Source organism: Rattus norvegicus, chromosome 8 (genome assembly GCF_021556685.1).
Source record: "Rattus norvegicus strain SHRSP/BbbUtx chromosome 8, alternate assembly SHRSP_T2T, whole genome shotgun sequence".
NCBI classification, from domain to species: domain Eukaryota; kingdom Metazoa; phylum Chordata; class Mammalia; order Rodentia; family Muridae; genus Rattus; species Rattus norvegicus.
The window spans coordinates 118,532,303-118,554,172 of NC_141541.1; the positions used below are offsets into that span (position 1 = coordinate 118,532,303).

General features: G+C 48.2%; 2 protein-coding genes across 4 annotated transcripts; both read left to right on the forward strand.

Annotated features, from left to right (window-relative positions):
- The first annotated feature begins 523 nt into the window (after nt 1-523).
- On the forward strand, nt 524-14,136 carry Prss44 (serine protease 44). 3 transcript variants are annotated; one of them, NM_001109298.2, is made up of 6 exons: nt 524-870; nt 1,149-1,305; nt 1,883-2,142; nt 3,287-3,441; nt 3,923-4,036; nt 13,912-14,136. In NM_001109298.2, the coding sequence occupies exons 1-6, from the start codon at nt 558-560 to the stop codon at nt 14,023-14,025; spliced, it is 1,113 nt and encodes a 370-aa protein (NP_001102768.2). In that variant the 5' UTR covers nt 524-557; the 3' UTR covers nt 14,026-14,136. The 3 variants fall into 3 exon arrangements, with proteins under 3 accessions (NP_001102768.2, NP_001388157.1, XP_087419537.1); NM_001401228.1 differs by lacking the exon at nt 13,912-14,136 and having other exon boundaries at nt 3,923-4,836; XM_087563411.1 differs by lacking the exon at nt 13,912-14,136 and having other exon boundaries at nt 539-870; nt 1,162-1,305; nt 3,923-4,836.
- Nucleotides 14,137-16,393: 2,257 nt separating this feature from the next.
- Nucleotides 16,394-20,878, forward strand: Prss44-ps1 (serine protease 44, pseudogene 1). Its single transcript, XM_087564095.1, is given in 6 exon segments — nt 16,394-16,517; nt 16,743-16,982; nt 17,146-17,246; nt 17,837-18,089; nt 18,694-18,854; nt 20,498-20,878. Coding segments are annotated over 6 exon segments (864 nt in total). The 5' UTR covers nt 16,394-16,438; the 3' UTR covers nt 20,528-20,878.
- Nucleotides 20,879-21,870: the final 992 nt, after the last annotated feature.

The window sequence follows — 21,870 nt, forward strand, 5'->3', positions numbered from 1 at the left end:
TTTTAGCTGCTGGTGAATAAAGATGTCAACACTGTAAGCATTTATACTGGTTAATAGAACATAAATCCTTATTTCTTGGGAATGAACATCCAGGTGTATAACGACTGGAGTGTTTGGTAATTACATAATAAACTGCCTGTGTGCTTTCTGGAACCGCTGTGTTTCCATCCCCACCACAGTATTGTGGGCAGTCCTTTATCTCTGCCAACATCTGAGGTTGTTACAGGTTTGTTCTTGAAAGCCCGATACCGATGTCTCATCGTGGTTTTAGCTTGTATTGTACTGCTATGGCTAATAGGTCTTGAAGACCTTGTGGGTGTTGACTTTTCAAAAAGGTGGCAGTGTGCACCCTGTCTCAGTGATTAGTAACCTCAGGTACATTTCTTCTAAGGAGTTTTGCTTTGGATTGCAACCACTGTCTGAGAGTCGGTCGCTGATCAGGAGGGATCAGGCTGGAAAGGGGATAGTGCGCTTAATGAAACCGCCCGTTTCCGGTGCGTAGCCAAGGCAACCGCCGCGAGGAGGCGCTGCGACAGGTTGAGGCCTTGGCGGGCGGCATGGCCTTCCAGGGCTGTGACTCCCTCCGCCTCTTGGTCTGGCTCTTGCTGCTTCAGACGCGATTGGGCAAAGCCCCTATGGTTCCAGGGACGCTACCGTCTCTTTCTCCTCTCCCGTCAGAGAATGGCCTCGATGACCCGGGTGTAAACCCACAAGAGAGGCCGCTCACAGGAATGCCTGAGACCTCGCTGCCTCTCAAACCTGGGGGTAGCATGACGCCCTTTGATTCAATGGGATTTACTCCAGGTCACTCTTTTTCATCCATGAGTCTGTCAAGGCAATCATTTCCACCATGGATTCCACCCACTTCAGGTGAAGTTTCTGGGCCATGACCAGAGAACTGGTCTGGACCCAGGGTGGTTGAGGCCCTGATGTAGAGGAGGATCTTAGGTCCTTGGGTGTGGGGTGTGGGCCCAACCAAGGCTTGAGATCTGAGAGGACGCCACCATTCCCTAATGAGTCTTAAAGACCCACTGCTGCCCTGGGATTTGCGGGGGTCAGAGCCTTGTTCTACAGGTTCTGAGGCTCTGGCTGGCGGTAGAGAAGCAACAGTTTACCTTCAGCCCCCTCCCCTCACTAACCTGCTCCAGCTTGTGGCCACAGAACTGCGAGGATAGTTGGTGGAAAGCCTGCGCCCATAAGGAAGTGGCCCTGGCAGGTGAGCCTGCAGGTCCACAAGCAGCACATCTGTGGTGGCTCCCTCATCAGCAAATGGTGGGTGATGACCGCAGCCCACTGTGTCTACGGGTGAGTGCCTGGAGGGCTGGGCTTGGGCCTCTAACCAGGCACTAGGGCCTGCCCCTCTTGCTTTCTATTTGGGGGGAGCGGGGGGGGGGGGAGGGAAAGGGGAAGGAGAGAGGGAGGGGGAGGGGGAGGGGAGAGAGAGGGGGAGGGGAGCCTGTAGAGATGGCTTATGACTGTAATCCCAGCACTTGGAAGGATTGCTGGGGCCACAGAATGAAGGAGAACCTATGTCAAAACCAATGAGGGTGGGTGAGAGATGACACAGCCAGGGTGTTTGTTTGTTTGTTTGTTTGTTTGTTTGTTTTTTGTGGATTTCATTGTTTTGTTTTGTTTTTAATTTAGTTTCAGTTGACACCCGGAACGTTTATTTGATTTCTGATACATTTCCATAGTGATACTGGTCAGAGTATCACTTGGAGAACCATCTGGTGGCTGGCTAGGGTGGTTAGGGGTCCTGGAGAGAATAGGGTTTCAACCCAGGGAGGATGTTGACAGCCGCTTTAGAAAAACAGGATCCGGCTGGAAAGTGCTTTGACTGTGTGCAGAGGAAGCGTGTAGACCCTTCAGGCTCTCTTTGCAGCCATCTGGATTACGTAGTGTCGATGGGAGAGGCTGACCTGTGGTCCAGTATGTCAGTGAAGATTCCAGTTCAAGACATCATTGTCCACCAAGATTACTCTGTGATGAGAACAATTGTACACGACATTGCCCTTGTTCTGCTGGCCTTCCCCGTGAATTACAGTGTCAACATCCAGCCTGTGTGCATCCCTGAAAAGTCTTTCTTGGTACAACCGGGGACCCTATGCTGGGTGACTGGATGGGGCAAAACAATTGAACGAGGTGAGCCTAAAGTAAGACTCCACCAAGTACGGACCAGGGATCAGACTACTTAGTAGCCTGGGATTGGTCTAAGAGGCTAAAGTGGGGGACGGGGAGCCAGAGTTTCTAGAAAGTAGATAAGGGAGAGGAGAGAGAAGGTGGTAAGAGAGAGGAACTGTTGGTGAATTTCTATTGGTTTGTTGGGGCTTGAGGACTTAAGTACTGACCAGGGTGGATACTCACCAGGGTGGATTTTCGCTTAGGGTATGATGACCTGTCTGGAAGCTAGAAGTACCTACCTTGATAGAGAGGAAGCTGCTTGTATGAAGCAGAGGCCAGGAAAGTCAGTGAGTCTATAAGGTGCAGGATCTCAGCCTGGGGATACTGACACATACATACATACATACATACATACATACATACATACATACATGTCTCAACCCCTCTGGGGATCAGATGACCTTTCACAGGGGTCACTTAAGATGATTGGAAAATGTAGATTCATAACAGCAAAATTACAGTTAAGAAGTAGCAATGGAAATAGCTTTATGGTTGGGGGGGGTCACCACAGCATGAAGAACTGTATTAAGGCATTAGAGGGCCGAGAACGACTGCTTTGGGGTCTCCCATTATTGGGAAGAGTTTAGATTGTTACTTTGGGGTACCACATGTCCAAGAGGTACAAGTAAGGATGCCTTCCTGATTATCAATAGCATCAGTGAGAGCATATCACATACCTGTCACCTCAAAGGCTGACAAGATTTCATCCTCCTCTCTTAGGCTATTCTTTCTTCTGCTTCTTTGATTTGGACTTCACATCATCTTTTACTCTCGGTGGGGTTGGGTCTCCGTTTCCCTCAGTGTGAGATTCAAGAAATAGCTGGAGTGTACCTGTGTGTGAGTGTACCTGTGTGTGAGTGTACCTGTGTGTGAGCATACCTGTGTGTGAGCAACCTGTGTGTGAGCATACCTGTGTGTGAGCATACCTGTGTGTAAGCATACCTGTGTGTGAGCATACCTGTGTGTGAGTGTACCTGTGTGTGAGTATACCTGAATGTGAGTATATCTGTATGTGAGCACTGTATTGAGACCCCGAGGAGGTACAACTGACTCAGGCCAGCTTACTGAATGCAGATCGACCCCCTCCAAAATGATCTCTGTGTAGGTAGATCATCAAGGGTGCTTCGGGAGGTTGACCTAAGTATTATTCGTCACGAGAGATGTAATCAGATCCTTAAGGACATCACAGGAAGAATATTTACCCTAGTCCAGGAAGGGGGAGTCTGTGGCTATAATAAGAAAGGAGGAGATGCCTGCCAGGTCAGTTCATGGGTCCCTTGTTGCTCTACCCTGCTGTCCTTTCCCTGGATGTTCCTAAGTCCCAGACACTGGGGCCGCGATTGTGTTCCAGATCTTCCATTTACTGTTATCCAAGCTGATGGGATGTCAGGTCAAGCCACTACGGCTCCTGGGTTAGCCTGACAGGATCCTCCAGGAGAAGACAGCTGATGATGTCAGCAGAGGATGGGGGTGGGGTGGATCAGGGAGGAGGTAATACAAATTCCATGTTTTCAGCCCCTTCCGTGTGCTTGGGTAACTGATTCAGTCATGACTTCAGAAAGGGAGAACCATAGTGGTTTATACTCAGCTCACCTCTTTGAACAGGCAAAACTTTTCATTTGTTTAAAAAAAAAATCAATTCTGAAATCTCCTAGGGATGCAGGGCTCTCCAGAGCCTTGGGGTGGGACCTATTGTCCTATGAATCAATTTCGTTCCTGTCATTTGTTTCTCTTCCTCCAGGGAGATTCTGGGGGGCCCATGGTCTGCGAATTTAATAAGACATGGGTGCAGGTAGGGATCGTGAGCTGGGGCCTTGGCTGTGGTCGAATCGGATACCCTGGAATTTATACAGAAGTGAGTTACTACAGAGACTGGATCATTAAGGAACTGAGTCGAGCTTCGTGTTGGAAGTCATTAAGCTTCCTCTTCTTAAGCCTGTGCCTGGTGCTTCACCTGGGCATCCTGGTGACCCCATGATCTCTATACAGCCCATGGTCCTCTTGTTTCTGAGCCTCCACTAGGCTTCTCCTCAGACCTAATTTCCCTGCCAATGCTCTTTCTTCAAATTCTACTTGGGATTTGTGGAGCACAGCAGGGAGTTTGGGGCTTGTAAAATATCCGGCCCTGGTACCCTTTGTCATCTGCCTCAGCTACCACTGTATTAAGTCTGTGCTTTACCTGGAGCGAAGGAGTGTGGACCACTTCCGGGTAGAGGACTACCTGGCCTGCCAGTGGAGGGAGATAACTCGTCTCCTTGAGTTATCTTGGAGAAAGAACATCTCTAGAGGAGAGACTTCATCAGGATTGAACGGGCACTAGATGTAACTGGCTGCCAATAGCTCTTACCAGAGACTCTGACATACCCGTGAGATCTGTATACTCAGAGGAGGCGTTTCCTGCAGAGGTGCGTAGCTGGGACGTCTACATCTGGCTCAGTTGCGGTTTGCAGCATTTTCCCTGTGCCATGGTGGGAATCCATCCGTGAGCACAAAACTTTTGCTACACAAGCCTCCTGGGAGCAACAACCCTGATGGTGCCTGCTTCAACAGTTCCCTCACAGCCACTTCCGGGACCACCCTAAGTTGCGGCGGCGCAGTTTTGAAGAGGATAGATTTTAGACATGAACGGAATAAACGTGTCTTGTGTGTTCTGAAGTTTTGTCCGTCTGGAATATTTGGTTGCTATAGCATACTCTAAGGAGAAATGGGCCCCCATGTGTCTAGGGAAGGTGTTCAGTCTTTGTTAAATCCTGGAGGAGGCCATCTGTCCCATTTAAGTTCGGTGGGCTGTCTGAGCCCTTGAGTCTACTGCACATATTCCAGAACCCATCAGCATGTAGTGTGCTTTGTTCTGGGTTCTCCTGACTTTGGAGGCTGCATGCCTGTTTCTTTCTGTCTCCACGGGTTGACTTTCTGTTGCTCTGGGCCAGGGCTGCCTGTCTAGCCATTGTAATATATCTTCTGTAGCTCCTGAGTTCAGGAATCATCTGGTGAATGAGCGGATGAGTGAGTGCGTGAATGAGGGGGATGAGGGGATGGGTGGGTGGGTGGGTGAATGAGGGGATAGGAGGACGGGTGGGTGAGGGGATGGGGATGGGTGGGTGAAGGGATGGGGGATGGGTGGGTGAGTGAATGGGGTGGGTGGGTGGGTGGGTGAATGAGGGGATAGGACGGGTGGGTGAGGGGATGGGGATGGGTGGGTGAAGGGATGGGGGATGGGTGGGTGAGTGAATGAGGAGGTGGGTGGGTGAATAAGGGGGTGGGGGATGGGTGGGTGAGGGGATGGGGGATGGGTGGGTGAGTGAATGGGGTGGGTGGGTGGGTGAATGAGGGGATGGGGGTGGGTGAAGGGATGGGTGGGTGAGTGAATGAGGGGGTGGGTGGGTGAATGAGGGGATGGGTAAGTAGGTGAATGAGGGGATAGGGGGATGGGTGGGATGTGTGAATGAGGGGGTGGGTGGGTGGGTGAATGAATGCTCTTGGAATCATGTTGCCCTACTCCTTTCTCTCAAACTGGTGCTGTGTCTCTATTTTCCTTTCCAGGTTGCCTTGATGAGGGAAACAACCTGTGAGAGAGTAGACTAGGATATATATGTGCTGAAGAATACATCCCTGGCTCTAAAACATTTATGATTCCAAACAGGGTGTGTGCTTTTGTTTGTGATATGGGAGGGACGTCTAGGTATAGGGAATAAGAATTGAGCTCAAGCATTTTTGAGGATAAGATAGCACCCACTCTGAGGAAATAGAATACCAAACACTAATGCTGACATTTTTACTCTTTCTGGCAAACATCTGTGAATTACTTTAATAAGTCAGGCACTGGTGTGGGGCTACACATAAGAAGTGGGTCATAGGTAGGAAGAGTTTGGGGAGTGGTGTGGGGAAAACATGTCACAGGACATGGTGGCTGGAAACAACCTCTGTCTCTAAAAGAGATTACACAGAGAGAAGAGTAGGTGAGTGGTAGACGGTTCTCCACAACTTACTAGACTTCAGAGATGCAGTTTCAGGACAAGAGGAGCAACTGACACAGTAATTTCCTGTGGCTAGATTCTGTGGTCCATCAAAATGAAACCAGGTTGTCTGGACAAGTGGCTTGAAATATCGATGCATGGAGGAAGAAATGCCTAATGAGAGCCTGATATTTTTCATCCTCCCAAGGACTCCTGGGATCGCAAGTAAGACTCAGGTACTGACTAGAGGATGTACTCCATCCAGGAAAAGATGGGGCCCATCGAGTTTCACCAGACCGAGGGATCTAATGTGTTTGTGATTGAACACTCCAAGCTCAGTGGCCCCGTAGACCAGTGTTGCTCTGTCTTCCTTGTCTCACGTAGATGTGTACAGAACAGTGGAGACATTTGGGTCATGTGGTACCCATGCTCCTAGCAGAGACGAAATACCATGATGCTCTTCCTGCTTCTTTTAGCTCTCTGTAGAAACAAGTGTCTTCCGTCTCTACGACCACATTTTTTTCCTCTTACATTTTTTGGTAGATTTTTGCTAATGACTTTATGGTTTTAAAGGGCCCCAACCACATTTTTAAAATGTTGCTTAGTTGGGGCTGGGGATTTAGCTCAGTGGTAGAGCGCTTACTTGCTGGGTTCGGTCCCCAGCTCCGAAAAAAAAGAACCAAAAAAAAAAAAAATGTTGCTTAGCATGGAGAGGTTTCTTTTGATTAATGACTTGAATTAATAAATCCCTAGGAGACTAGTGAAGTAAATCTTAGTTATGTCTCTGAGATTAGATTATGAGGGCCAGGAATTTATAATACGATGGTGTTGTTGGGAGATGGAGAAGGGGTAGGGCCTAGCTAGAAGAGATATGTCATGGAGGGTGTGTCATGAGAACTATATCGTCCCCTACCAATTTCCTATGTTGTCAGTGTTTGCTGCACACTGCCCCAAATATGAGCTGCTACACCATGCCTTTCCCACCATCTTAGGTCAAACCCTCGAAAACGGTAAGCCAACATAAGTAATTCCTCACCTTGATTTGTGTCTTTCAGGTGTTTGTTCACAGCAGTGACGAATCTAACTACCATGGTTCTTACGTGCGAGAAGTGATGGGTCTTAGTAAGGAAAGAAAGAGTTTATTGGAAGTGTATTTAGGGTGCCATTGGCTGTGAATCCGGCCATTTCAGAGAGTAAACAGAACCACATAATACAGAGAGGCACAAACACAGGCTGTCGAATATGATGGCTGGTTGATGAGACTATTTTCAGCTGGATCTTATTAGGACCTAAGCCGGTCTTTCTCCTAGGAGCGGTGAATGGGTCAGTGTTTACGGTGAAGGTATGAAGCGATCGTGGCTCCTGTGGACAATATTCAACTGTGTATCTCACATCTGTACAGGTGACTCGGGCAATTCTCGCTGCTCCAGTGGGAGTGCAGATCTGGGGCACTTCTATGTGGCAGCTCTACCGGGACAGCGATACCCTGATGGTCTTTTCTGTGGTGAAGAGTTAGTTACCTGAGGACATAGAGAAGGACGTCTACGTGTCCCTGTGAAGGGCTTTCCTCTCGAAGCAACTGGCCTTAGGACAATGTTCTGAGCGGTTGGAAGCTGAGGGGAACCTGCTTTCAGAGGATGCTCAGTCTAGCTTAGCTTCTGGCAAATTCTGTTGATCCGGTAGTCACAGTGGTTCCGGGTGGCCCCCTTGGTAGAGTTTGCCTAGCAGGCATGAGGCTATTAGCTTGACAATACCTGGGTGCAGTAGTGCACACTGGGAATCTCAGCCCTTGGATAGTAGAGGTAGGAGAATCAGAAATTCAAGTTTATTTTAGGTAAGCTGGAGGCCAACTAGGGTTCTGCCTTAAAAAAAGCTAAGTCTTAATGCCAGACCAAATTTCAATGACAGCACCAATATTAATTTGATCTCTTTTTCTGTGTTGTTTGACTTCTCTTCCCCCTTTCTTCCTTTCTTTCTTTCTTTCTTTCTTTCTTTCTTTCTTTCTTTCTTTCTTTCTTTCTTTCTTCTTGAGACAGGATCACACTGTATAACCCTGGCTAGCCTGAAGCTCACTGTGAAGATCAGGCACACTGGTATTCACAGAGATCTGCTTGTCTCTGCTTCCTGAGTGGTTCGATTAAAGGCCCATGCCTGGGTAATTTAGGTTCTTGATGGGTGGAGATGCCACATGTTATGCCCAGGTTTTCTAATCTACCACAGTGAAGATAACAAAAATTCTTTAACACCTCTAAAATGAACTAACTTCTAATATTCTTTCTATCTATCTATCTATCTATCTATCTATCTATCTATCTATCTACGATCTATCTACTACCTATGATCTATCTACTATCTAGCTCTATCTATCTATCTTACCTATCTATCTATCTATCTATCTATCTATCTATCTATCTATCTATCTTTCCCCACGTTGTCACAAAAGGAAACCATCTACTGGTATGGCTCTCAGGGACAGAACACGGTGCTAATTCTCTTGTTGACAAAAAGAACTGACCGTGAGTCCAACTGGAGATAAGTAGGAAGGTGTAGGGAGTGGCGCGGTGAAGTAAAGATGGCGCCGACAGCCAGCCCCATCCAATGTGAATAACTTACCTCGCATGTGCAGGCTTGTCCCCTGTCAGGGCAGCTGTATGATAATGAGGTGAATCTGGCGCCCTCCTAACAACAGTACTGTGCATGCGTGGGGTTTTGCACCTGACGTCAGCCTGGCTGGGGCGGTACTATGCTAATGGAGGTTCATGCCGCGCCAATCTCTGGAGGACGAGTAGCTGGGATGACAGTGGGGTGACTTGTGTCCCACCAATCCCTGAAAGAATATTAGCATACTGTTGTGTATATAAGGCGAGCGGCTTTGCTGCTCGACTCGGTAACATTTGAAGCTGTAAAACTTGGAGCTGTAACACTTGAAGCTGTAACACTTAGGGCTGGCTGCCGCCGCCTCCCTGTATCAACAATGAAGGTGTCCTGCAGTAAAGGCTGTTGAGAAGAATCCAACCGTGTTGCGTCTTCCTTGCCGGCCGAGGTGGGTGCGACAGGAAGGCAAACAAGCAGCCTGGAGCAACACTCGCCAAGTCCACACTGTCGGAGGTCACGGGTCCAGAGTCTCTCTCAGGGGGCACCCAAGGGATGGGATACATTGCAGCCATGGTTCTAAAGATACATCAAGTGCAAAACAGTCCTACTAGACTAGAGGGTAGCACACAGGGAACTGTGTTTGAGAGCTAGAACCAAGAAGAAAGGCACAGGAGCAACAACACAATGATTACAATAAACATTTCATTGGGGGCAGTAGGGAATTGTGTGATGCAGGAGGCACATGGAGAGCTTCCTGACTGAGTGGTGAGCCCTGATTGCCTCACCATCACCGTCACTGTGCATCCGTTAGCATTGTTTGCTTTCTTTGGATTTGCACGTCGACTTTATCACATGGACAGTGAAAAGATAAAGACAGAGCTCACTGATAAAACCGCCACCGCGTGAGGCTCTGTGGGGGTTGTTGCTGTCATTTATTTAGTGCTTACTGGTTTCAGCAGCTTGTCCTCTTCTATGTGGTGAACAGATAACACACCGTGCTCACGTAACATGGTCAGTAAGCTGTGATGTGGCTGTATACATGTGCGGCCATCGCTGCACTCATGAGTGTGAATGCTTTGCATGCATGTATGTCGGGCCCTGCATGCTGCCTGTGGAGGTCAGGAGAGGGCATTAGACGACCTGGAATCAGAGTTACAGGTGGTTGTGAGCCACCACGTGAAGTGTTGGGAACTAAACGTGAGTTCAGAACAGTAAATGCTTTTAACCACTGAGCCATCTCTCCAGCCCTGTATTGGTATTCTAATGTAAAGTTTGCTAACGCAAAGTTTCGCTCCTATAGTTCAGCTCTGAGGGGAAAGGTATCCTGGCAGTCTGGAGCCAAGGAGTACTATAAAATCACACTGCACAACAAAGCTCGCAGAAGAGATTATTGGGGAAAACATAGGGGGATAGCTGCCTCTGCTCAGCGAAGAAGCAGCAAAGAACTGAACGGGGGCGGGGTGTTTATAGGGTTTCTTGAGGGGCGGAGCTTTCCAGGGAGGCCTGGGATTGGTGGGATTTCCTCTAGGGCAGCACCTTGGCTGCTTGCAGCTAGAGGGGACTGACTGGGCCCAGCAATGACGGTAGTTCGAGTGTTCAGTGGGCAGAGCCTGCTGGTTGGAGCCTGCTGGGTGGTACTGCCTGGATACTCAGGCTGACCTCCGACTTGTGCCGACTTTCCTCCCTCAGTTTTCTAAGCTCTGGGACTGCAGGTGTTTGGAGTAGTTTGAGCGCGTCTGTGTCTGTGTACCACTTGCATGCAGTGCCTGAAGAGGCAGGAAGACCCCTGGAACTGGAATTGCAGATGCTTGTGCGTCACCGTGGTGCTGCAAGTCAAACGCACGTCTTCTGGAAGAGCGATGAGTGCGCTTAACTGCTAAACCATCTCTCTAGCCTCTCTCCTCTGATTTCCTATGCTGTCTACAGATACTTTTTTAAATGTAAGATTCAGAACTTTTTTTTTCTTTTTCTTTTTTCGGAGCTGGGGACCGAACCCAGGGCCTTGCGCTTGCTAGGCAAGCGCTCTACCACTGAGCTAAATCCCCAACCCCCAGAATTTTTAATATGTGTAATTCGCTTGCATGTGAGTGTCTACAAGTGTACACAAAGGCAAGAAGAGACATCAGATCCCCTGGGACTGGACTTAGAGATAGTTGTGAGCCACCATATAAGTGTTGAGCACTAAGCCTGGGTCCTCTGCAAGAGTTGCAATTGCTCCTAACCACTGAGCCATCTCTCCAGTACCTGCATATGTAGTTGTAATCTTTTTCCCTCCAGTATGGGTGCCCTTTGCTTCCTCCTTGCCTCTAACACTAATACACAGTTGCTTCAGTTCATGAAGACTGGGGTCTATATCTATCTACTGAGCCATCTTGATAGTTCAAAGTTTGGTTCTTCTTAAAATGCTTAAAAAAAAAAAAACCCAAGGTAATGCTGGTTTTATAGAATTGTTTTGGAAAATATTCTTTGTTCTTTAATTATTGTGAGAAAGTTTGTGTAGATTCTTTTTCCTTAAATGTTTGCTAGAATTAACCAATGCAGTCCTTTCTGGGTGCCAAGGGGTGTGTGTGTGTGTGTGTGTGTGTGTGTGTGTGTGTGTTTCACGTTATCTGTTTTTCTTCTTTTTAAGGTTGTGTAAATGTATTAATATAATCTTTTTTAAAGGTTTATTTTTATTTGTGTCTATGTCTGAGTGTCTGCAGAAGCCAGAAGATGATGTCAGATTTCCTAGCACCAGAGTTAAAGGCAGTTGTGAGCTGCTTGGCAGGGCTGCTCGGAATCAAATGAAGGTCTTTGGAAGGGCAGCAGGTGGTCTTAACCACTGAGCCATCTCTCCATCCCTTAGGCTTTAATCTTGAGAAGCCACCTTTAATAAGGTGATACTTAGCTGTGATTCCTTTTAAAAAATCTTTTATTCTTTGAAAACTTCACACATGTTCTGTGTATCTTGATCCAATTCACCAATTCCTCCTTCACCAAAAAGTGCCCTTACCACTTCCATGCCTTTCCTCCCTCCCTCTCCCTCCCTCCCTCCTTCCCTCCGTCCCTTTCTCCCTCCCTCTCTTCCTTTTTTACTAGTCACCCACTGGGTTCAGTGAGTGCAGCCACAGCCACAGTCACATTGAGCTCATGAGCGCAATGGCCTTTTAGAGTGTCACCTTTTTGCTTGCATTTATTTTCTTTTTCGGGTGTGTAAAGACAAAATGTGCCTTTCCCTGTTCCTTTTGTGGCTTCTTCATGTTTGCGGTACAAGTTGAGCAGACGACAAACTCTCCGTGGACTCCCGCTCACTGACCTATCCACAATGCTGACCTTCCTCTCGGGCATCTTGGCGACTTGTGCAAACGCAGATGCCATAGCCACAGTTTGAGATTATTGTGGCACACACCTCTAATCCCAGCACCAAGGAGGCAGAGGCAAATAGTGATGTGTTCAAGGCCAGCCTGGTCTACAGAGCAAGTTCCAGGACAGCCAGGACTACAGAGAAACCCTGTCTCAAACGAACAAATAAAAATAAATAAATAAATAAATAAATAAATAAATAAATAAATAAATAAATAAAAAAAAACAAAAACCCTTAGTCTCTCCTTTATCAGTGTGTATTGCTTTTGTTGCTACTGATTGGTTAATAACTTCTATAGCATATTCCCAAAACATGTCCACACGTGGTCTGCCAGTATAGTCAACGTCATTCTCAGGAAGGGTCTGTCTCTTTAACCCTCTAGGATAGAGCTGATTCCACCTTCCCAGTCAGACCGGGTTATGCTTTTGATCTCCCAGACAGGTCTGGCGAGCTCTGGTACCAGACGCAGTACAGGAAGCCCTTGGTCTTAGAGGTCCTGTGGAGGTTGGATACATAGAAGCTATGATAGGGATCTGGAATCTTTGGGATCCCAAGGGTATTCCTCAACGCCAGGGCCTATGGGCGTCCGGCATCTCTCGGGAATCCTCCTTGGGCCTGTAGGTCTTATGTGAGGAAGAGCAGAGACCAGTAAGAACAGTGTGCCTCGAAGCTTCCAGCTCCTTACTGCCCGACCTCGGCAGCACTACCACCACCATCAACACCATCACTATGGCGACCCCAATCCCAGCCAAGCACTGTGCAGCCAGCCACACCCTCTTCAAACTCCAGTGGGATTCTGTTTCCCTGGGGTGGGCCAGCACCTCAGTGGACCACAGCAGGGATATTTCGGTTTGTAAAATGTCTTGGTCTGGTGCTGTGTATTTCAGCTGCCTGAAGTACTAGAACCTGAGCTCCACCTGGAGTAGAGGAACACGAACCATTCTAAAACAGAAGTTATTAGAAAGACTCTAGTTACGGGGCACGGTTGTTGGGTGGAACCTCTTCCTAAAAGGGAAAATGCAGAGAGAGGAGGAGGTGAGGGGCAGACAATGAGCTATGCTGAACACACTAGATTTTTACAAAATGTAAAACAAAGCCTACTCACAGAGCCTGCAGTTTCTGCTCACAAAGGTCAAGAGATCCAGATATCAAGGACTATTTCTAGCGGCCAGATTTTGTAGTCTTGAAACGCTATTCCCCCAGGCTTGCCCAGAGAGAGGCTTGAAAAAAAACCGCTATAGGTGTGAATAGGAAATGCCTAAGGGGAACTTGAGATTTCCCATCATTCTAGACTGCAAGATCACTATTAAAGACCACTGGGGTCAGGGCTGGAGAGATGGCTCAGAGGTTAAGGACCCGGGTTCAATTCTTAGCACCCAGACTGTAGCTTATAACCATCCTGAAAAATCCAGTCCCAGGAGACCTGGTGAACTCTTTTGACCTCTATGGGTCCATGAAACCAAAGTACATACATGAAAAAAAACCCACTGGGTTCAAAACCAAATGAGTTGTGTACTGATAGGACTAGGCACTCTATAGCAAGCAGTAGCGTACCTGTTAGATGCCACTGGCAGAGAAATCATACCTGCCTCCAGTTGGCCTCTCAGAAAAGTACATCTAGCCGCCAGGGACCCTTCCTCTAAAATAACCTCTTCCCAGACTCTGCCCAGAGAAAATCACTGGTATTCAGAGACAGAGGGAGGAAGGCCAGCCCTTTACTTCTAGTCAGGCTTGGAAGGGCCTCTGGTGAAACCAGCAGAGACCTCCTCAGCCGTGGCTGCTTGCAGCTCAACTCCTCAGAACTTCGAATTCCGCCTCATTGGTTTTTATGTGGAGTCTCTCAGTGACACTGCACTTCTCCCCAACCCGCTGCACTCATTGTCGTCAAGACTGCTTCCAGGAACCACGCTTGACAAAAGTGGAATAATACGAGTGTCGGGAAGAGTTTGAGGGGTTAGTTGCTAGTAACATAGCACCCTGAATTTAATGGTCTCACATAGTGCAGAGCTCTTCCCCGCTCAACATTGCATTGAGAATATTCAGAGCAAGGGAGCATCTGGTACGCATGCGCCTCCACGCAGAGGGGCGGAGCAACCTGGTACGCATGCACTGGAAAAAAAAACTGCCCAGCATGCAGGTTTCTCAGCTTCCTTCAGCTCCCATTTCAACAAGTGTTTACCTCCACATTTTTCTTACATATTTGTGGGGTTTGCTGGAAGTTTTTCCACCAGTTTCAAAGAACCACAACAATAATCTGAACTGCTGCATAGCATTCCCAAGTGAAGGAAGCTGCGATGTACATCATGAAGAGTTTTCTTGGAGCAGGTTTCTTTAAGCACGGGTTAGAAGTGCCATGGGCTGGGAGTGTAGTCAGCTAGCAGAGTGGATGCAAGGAGCTGTGTTTACAGAGTAACACACTTAGAAATGGAGATCTGCTGGCTGAGAATACTGTAAGCTTACTCACGGGGCATACGCCTGGATTTCCAATAAGAGCTCAGTATTTGCTAACTCAACGCTTACGATATCTTTATAAAGCATAGCACAGTGTACCGAATGGTCTTGAGGAGGTTTTGGTCTTTTTGTTTGTTCGTTTGTTTGTTTGTTTTATTTTGTTTTTTAGAAGGTACTCACCCACCAGCAGGACAATCTAAATGGGTAAAGTTAGAGGCAGGTCACAAGGCCATCAAGGGTGGGGAAATGAATTCCCCTCTATTTATTACTTGAGGTGAGGTCTTACTTTTTAGCATTGGGAAGCCTTGAACTCACTACATAGCCCAGGCAGACCTTAAGCATGATATTTTACTGCCTCTCACTCCTGGTTGCTGGCATTACAGCATGAGCTACCACTCCTGGGTGAATGAATTTTATTTCTTCGTGGGTAAAGGTCCAAAATATTGTGGCTGAGTTTTCTAATCCACCACAGTAGGGTTGATAGCTGCAGTTCTTTAAAACCTGTAAAATGTGTTAATATCCAAACTCTTGATAAAACATTCCCAGCCATCAAATGAAAGAAAAATGCTATAATTATGAGATCACTACTTTCAAACCCCCCACACTCCCTAAGGGATTAGTGTTTCTAGGCAAAATCATCAAACCATTCCTAAAGTCACAAAAGAAAACCATGTGGTGGGGCTGGAGAGAAGGCTCAGCAGTTAAGAGCTGGCTGCTGTCGCAGACAATCCTGGTTCAGGTCCCAGTATCCATATGGCATTCCTAACTCCAGTTCCTGGGAATCTAGTGCTCTCTTCTGGCCTCTGTGGGCACCAAGAACACATGCTGTACACTTACATGCATGCAGGCAAAACACTCATACACAGAAAATAAAAAAAATATTAAAAACGAAGCCATGCAGATACTGTGTGTCTCCCAAGAGAATATAGCACCTGGCTAGTTAACAAAGGGCCAGGACTCGGGTCTCACCTCATACTTTCGGGAAAGCGAGAGAAGCCAGAAGACTAAGGCTAAGGTCAATTCAAAGAGTCTAGACTATAGGAGACTCTGCATATCAAACAATACCAAGATTTCTGCACATGAAGTCTGAGGGACAGAAGGAGAAAATACAGTTTCGAGCATCTCTTAAAGATACAGTAAATGCAATAAAAGGCCACGGCAGGTAGGGAAGCATGTCTGGGGTTGGGTACTACAGAACGTGGGAGTAGCTAATTACATGAGAGTAAGATGAATGAATATTGGAGAGCAGCCTCCTGCTGTGTCCTGGAAGGCACATGGAGGGGCTCCTGAACCATTGGCACAATCTCGTGTCTAGACGTCGTTGTTTTACATTGATTACTGAAGCTCTGTGTTTCTGACGTTTGGGGTCTGCACCTTATTTTGAAAACAGAGATTAAAGGGGAAATTACCAGACTATTATGATGTTATGTTGTCTGGGGCTGGGGTAGGCCTTTTATTAAATATTTTAAAATATTATTTAGTAATTCATATGTGAGAGCCCCCCATACGTGTGTGTGTGTGTGTGTGTGTGTGTGTGTGTGTGTGTGCGCGCGCGCGCGAAAGTACTCGTGCCCCTGGGGCTCACAGAGGTCAGAAGAGAGACAGGATCCTCTGGAACTGGAGTTATGAGTGTGGGTGCTGGGAACTGAATCAAGGTCTTCTGCAAGAGCAGCAAGTGTTCCAGCCCCCCCCCCCCTTTTATTTAATAATGACAAGATCTAGTATGCCTTCAAAGTCTCTAAGACAGTGCTACCTTTTGGGTGGATGACTGAGGCATCCGACATCTTAGGGCTTAACTGTGGACCTACACGCATACAGCCGACCAGCCTACACGAAGGCACTGCGCGAGACACGACTGGGGGGATGGGGGCGGGGAGTACCAGGAGAGGGATTGCCTGAATCCAAGGCTTGGATGGGTGGCTTCTGTAGGGGTGACAGGGGTGGCTTCCTAGCTCTCCTAGTCTGGCTTCAGCTTCTGCAGCCTCTGTTCAGTGAGGCCTTAACTGGGGACATGGGTCCTGGTGGGCGCAGTGGGGGAGGTGTGGCTTCATGGAACTTGGCTTGGGTGGGAGTGGCCATGGTGATGGTGTTGGCGTTGGTGCTGGTGCTGGTGCTGTAGGATCAGTCAGCCCAGGAGCCAGCAACTGTGCCAACTGTGAGCTCAACTTGAGCAACTGTGGCTCAAGCTGAGCTTTTCCTGTTGGTCTCTTCCTTAGGTGGTACTTACAAGCCCAGGGAAGATTCCGGACCGATGCATAGGCCCCTGAAGTCCCGGAGTGATCCAGAGTCCCCGGCACAGAAGAGCCGCTTGAAACCCCTGAATATTTCGCATCCGTCGGTAGTTCCGGTGTCTCTAAACCAGACTGGGACTCCAAGATCAGGGCCTCCTTCAGCGATCACAACCCAAATTATCTTGGAATCCAGTAGGAGCTCTCCGGGAGAACCGTTTTCTCCAGGTACTACTGGTGCCAGGCTTTCCTGGGAGGTCAAAGAGCAAACGCAGCCGGGCTGGGGAGCCGAGGTCAACTCCTGCCTTGGAGGGCTGGAGAGAGAGGATGACCTTGACTATGTGTGGAATGGGATGGAGGTGTGGAGTTGTGGCTTTTAATTTCTCTTTAGAAGACATTTGCGGCCATAGAATTACGGAGATAAATCACGGAAGTTTATCTGCAGGGAGGAAGTGGCCTTGGCAAGCGAGCCTGCAGAGTCAAAATGTACACGTATGTGGAGGCTCCCTCATCAGCCAGCGATGGGTGTTGACTGCAGCCCACTGCGTATATGAATGAGTATTTGGGGACCTAGTTTTGGGTGTCCTGTCCCCATCTCTTAATATTTTTCATCCAAAAAGAAGAAGAAGGAGAAAAAGAAGGAGAAGGAGAAGGAGGAGGAGAAGAAGAGAGAGAGAGAGAGAGAGAGAGAGAGAGGAAGGAAGGAAGGGAGGAAGGAAGGAAGGAAGGAAGGAAGAGGAAGGAAAGAAGGAAGGAAGAAATCGCTTCCTGGCCTTTTGGCTAAGAACAAGTGAAAAAAAGTTTTTTTTTCTCCTTATCAGTAAAAGGATTTTTATCCCTCTCGGGTAACACCTGAACATCATCTGTTTATCAGGCTTCCAGGTTATGCTGGTCTAGGAACCATGCTTGCTGGGCAGGCAAGGGTGGTCAGGGGTCCTGGAGAAAGGGGTGTGGTTTGGAGGGAGGGCGTGGGCTGTTGCCTGGCATGCAACATGAGGCTAGGCTTAGAAGCATGCGCCGGCTGTAGAGCGGGTGTATGAACCCTTCAGGATCTCTGTGACAGTCCCGTGCCTTCCTTGCAGGCAGAAGGAGTACATGGTGATGCCATGTTGAATTCTGAAGCCGAAAATGTGACCCTGGTCCCAGTCCAAGACATCATTTTCCCTTCAGACTTTGACATCCGAACCATGAGAGATGACATCGCCCTTGCTCTGCTGTACTTCCCTGTGAATTACTCCTCCCTCATCCAGCCCGTGTGCCTTCCCAGAAAGCCCTTCCAAGTGAACAGCGGGACCGTATGCTGGGTGACTGGCTGGGGCCAACAGAACAAAACTGGTGAGTCTGTCTGGCGGGATGTGGAAGTAGGATGACCTGGTGATGTGGGGCTGGTCTGCAGGGCAGGGGGTGAGTCTCTAGCTGGGTGACAGGGAAGGAGGTGGGAGAGCAGGCTGACAGGAGCACACTGCAACTGTGGTAGAAGTCTTTTGAGTGACAGGAGTGATGGCCTTTGTCAAAGTTAGATTTGGCCTGGGGTAATATAATGCTGACCAAGTTGAGCTGTTCTCCCTCCAGAGGCCTGAGCTGCTGCCTGATGCGCTAAGCCAGAGCAGCATAGTTAGAGAGGGATGTCTTAGACTTTCTACCCTGCTTTGGCACCACCTGTCTGAAAAGTCTGTGGTCCCATCATAAAAAGCAAAGGTGCTTTACTGGTGCCCAGCAACTACGACCCTCCTATCATAAAGGCTTTGACAGGTTCTTGGTTATCATTTTCTGGCTGGCAAGACCTGTCTTGTCTGTTTCCTGTGGCATGGGTATCCAGTGCATGGCCTGCTTGCCTCTAAGGGATCAACCATGTCTCCACACACTCAGTGGCAGCCAGAGAGGATGCTGATGGCTCCCGCCCGTCTTCTGGAATAGATCCTAAATTGTCTTTCTGTAGATCTAGGGTCTGCACCAGTTCTTCTTCAGGAGGTTCAGCAAAACATTCTTCTCTAGAAGCACTGCAATCAGCTGTTCCAGAGAGAGCTGGGGACGTCGGAAAACCTGGTGATTAAAGGGATGATCTGCAGTCAGCAAGACTTGGGACAGAGCCTTTGTTGGGTCAGTTTATGAGCCCCTTAAAGCCTGTATGGTTTGGTTGTCACCTCAGAGGCTTGAGTTATCTGCCGCCTTTTTAGACAGGGTTTCACTGTGTAGCTCTGAAACTCACTACATAGACCAGGCTGTCCTTGAACTCACAGAGGTTCTCTTGCCTCTGCCTCCTGATGCTGGGATGGACCCTGTGAGCCACCATGCCTGGCTGCTACATGTTGCACAAACCTCTTAGTTAAGGTTTATGGAATGAATCCTCAAGTTTCTTTTCTTTTTTTTTTTTTTTTTTTTTTTTTGGTTCTTTTTTTAGGAGCTGGGGACCGAACCCAGGGCCTTGCGCTTCCTAGGCAAGCGCTCTACCACTGAGCTAAATCCCCAACCCCAATCCTCAAGTTTCTGATGAGTTAGCCTGGTCTGGTCCCCCTAAAAGGGTAAGCCTGTGCTACCTAGGGACCTTGCTAAAGCATTTAAATATGGGGGTGATAAAGCAGGCAGTGTTTCTCACTAAGTTTTATGTGGCGCTCATCAGCCATGACAATGTGAACGTTTGACCTATACTGCCTTTGTTGACCCACATCACGGCAGTGCAGCATAGACATTGTAAATCTCTGGAAGGCAAAACACAAGGAGAGAAACTGGAGATGTTTCTACCCCTGGGATCCCTAGGTCCAATTCTTCCCTCTGCATAAGGCTGCACTCTTGAGAAGGAGGTGTTGGGCTGTTAATGGGTACAAATTTGAGTTTCTTGGAAAGGGGAGGGTACCGTTGTTGTGATGGAACCCAGGCATGTCTAAGGGTTCAGAGGTCTTAACGCTGAAGGAAGTTTTGTATGTGTTTGGAGCAGTGGGATAAGCAATGTGGCCATACATATATGCAGCCGGGAGGGCTAAGTCAAACTTCTAGACTGGCCCAGCCAAGACTGGGTGAGTGTGGTCAGTTACCATCTAGGTAAGTGTGTGGTGCCTGGACCGGAGTCTTTTGAGATTCTTCCATCCTGTAGGAGTCTTAAGCAGAGCTGGGGGTGGCAGGAAGGCGTGTTTGAGGTGACTTGGGTTTAGGTTGGGGTGAGGCCATGCTGAATTTTGCTGGTAGTGGGAGTCGGACTTGTCTCAGGCTGTTGAAGGAAATGCAGTTGACCTGTGGAGGGGCCTCTTCAATGAAGTAAGGGCAGGGGGAACTTCTAAGGCAGTACCTCATTACAATGATGACGCTCAAAATATTTAAGTTCTCAAAGACCCAGGACCGACTGGTCTAACTAGACACTGGCCAGATGCTGGAGTGGGCTCTGCGGGCTACATACTCCAGAGGCCAGGGCTATCATGGCTGCAGTTGAGATATGACAGGCTTAGATATTTATTGAACAGGGCTTGGTATCTGTAGATGACAGACTCTCAAGGTATATCTCAATATACAACTGCTATTCTGTGCTCCACTGGATTTGTGTCCATGTGCCTGATCACTGCAGAGGGCCTATCATGGCTCAGAGAGTGCTGAGGTTTTCATAGGAGCTTTTCATCTGTGAAATCTCAGTCATCAAAAGGAGGTAGGCCTGGGAGAGCCTCTGGGTGCCTAAGAAAGTCTCCCAGCACCTTGCAATGCACTCTGCTCTCTCTTCTGCCCCCAACAGTTGGTTTCTTTCTCTTCTTTTCCAGAGAAATTCTGGGAGCCCCCTTTGTCTGTGAATCTGACAACACATGGACCCGGGTGTAGAGGGCCGCTATAACATTCGCCACCACAAGATGGCGCTGGCTTCCACTGCGCCCCACGTGGAAGGCCAGGATAGCTTCCGCCATTACAAGATGGCGCTGGCCTCCGCCGCGCCAGCCGACTTCCTTTCAGGAAGTTAACTGTGTGCGCATGTGCAAGAGTGCCTTCGTGCCAGGTCTTTGCCCACTCCGGGGCGTGCCTAATGAGATCATGGGTAAGCGACCAATCAGGTGTGGATGCGCCGCGCTAGGGTGTATATAAGCCGCGCCATGCGGGCGCACGGGGCTCTCCTTAAGATTTAATAAAAGTTTTGGCTGCAGCAAGGATTCGTATGTCCCCGCGTGTTTTCTTGCTGGCGAGACGTTGCGCGTGGGACATTTGGTGCCGAGTACCCAGGACAAATGCCTCGCCATCGCCGGCGCCGAGGGGAGCCTCCGTTCACGGAAAGGGTCCAGAAGCTGCGGGATGCGGGTGAGACTCTGAGAGACAATGTTTAGCCTTGATCTGTTCTATCTCACTCCTTTGCTAGATGCGGTGGAAGCCCTCGGGTTTTTTCTATTGGCCTTTGAGTTTCTAGCTACGTCAGACAGCGGCAGAGGTCGCATGGGAGCCGCCCAGTTGTAACAGCAAAGCGGAGAGTGTTGGGGGAAGGGCAAGGCGGCGTGTCAGAAACAGGGTTAGATAAAAAATTAAAGAGCTCAAGGAAAAATAACAAGAAGACAGTCCCCTCCAATGCGGAGGCGAGAGAGTGGGGAAAAAACGCCCCGGGAGAGAAAAAGGGAGGAGATAAAAGGAACACAGTATTTTGGGAGAAAAATTTTGTCTTTGTGCTTGTAAAAGGTGTGATTAGGCTCTGGAAGCTTTGCGAGTCATACTGATTAGACTTGATAGAGGCAGACCGCCTGAAAATTTATTCAGGAGAATCAAACAAAAGGACATCTCAATGCCCATGCACAGCTTTATGGAGTTAATGTAATTGGGTTGTGAGTGGAAATACTCAGGACTGTGTTTCACTTCCATACCATTTGTGAATGTCAGTTGTGCTGCTCAGATATCCCGTAATGTATCTCAGTATCTTACAGGAATTGGGTTTCAACACGTTGATGGACTAGTCCAGGAATTGAGACAATCCATCGTCCATATCGACTCCACTCGAGTGGATAGTCACCATGAACACCATCTGGTTTTTTCCCTCTTTGTCTATTGTCTGTCCTTGGTGCACCAAGATATCCCCATGTCTGTCAGTTTATGTCTGTGGTTCTTGCTTCTCGTTGTTTAAATGTTTTATGTTTCATGTTCAAAAGAAAAAAATGGTAAA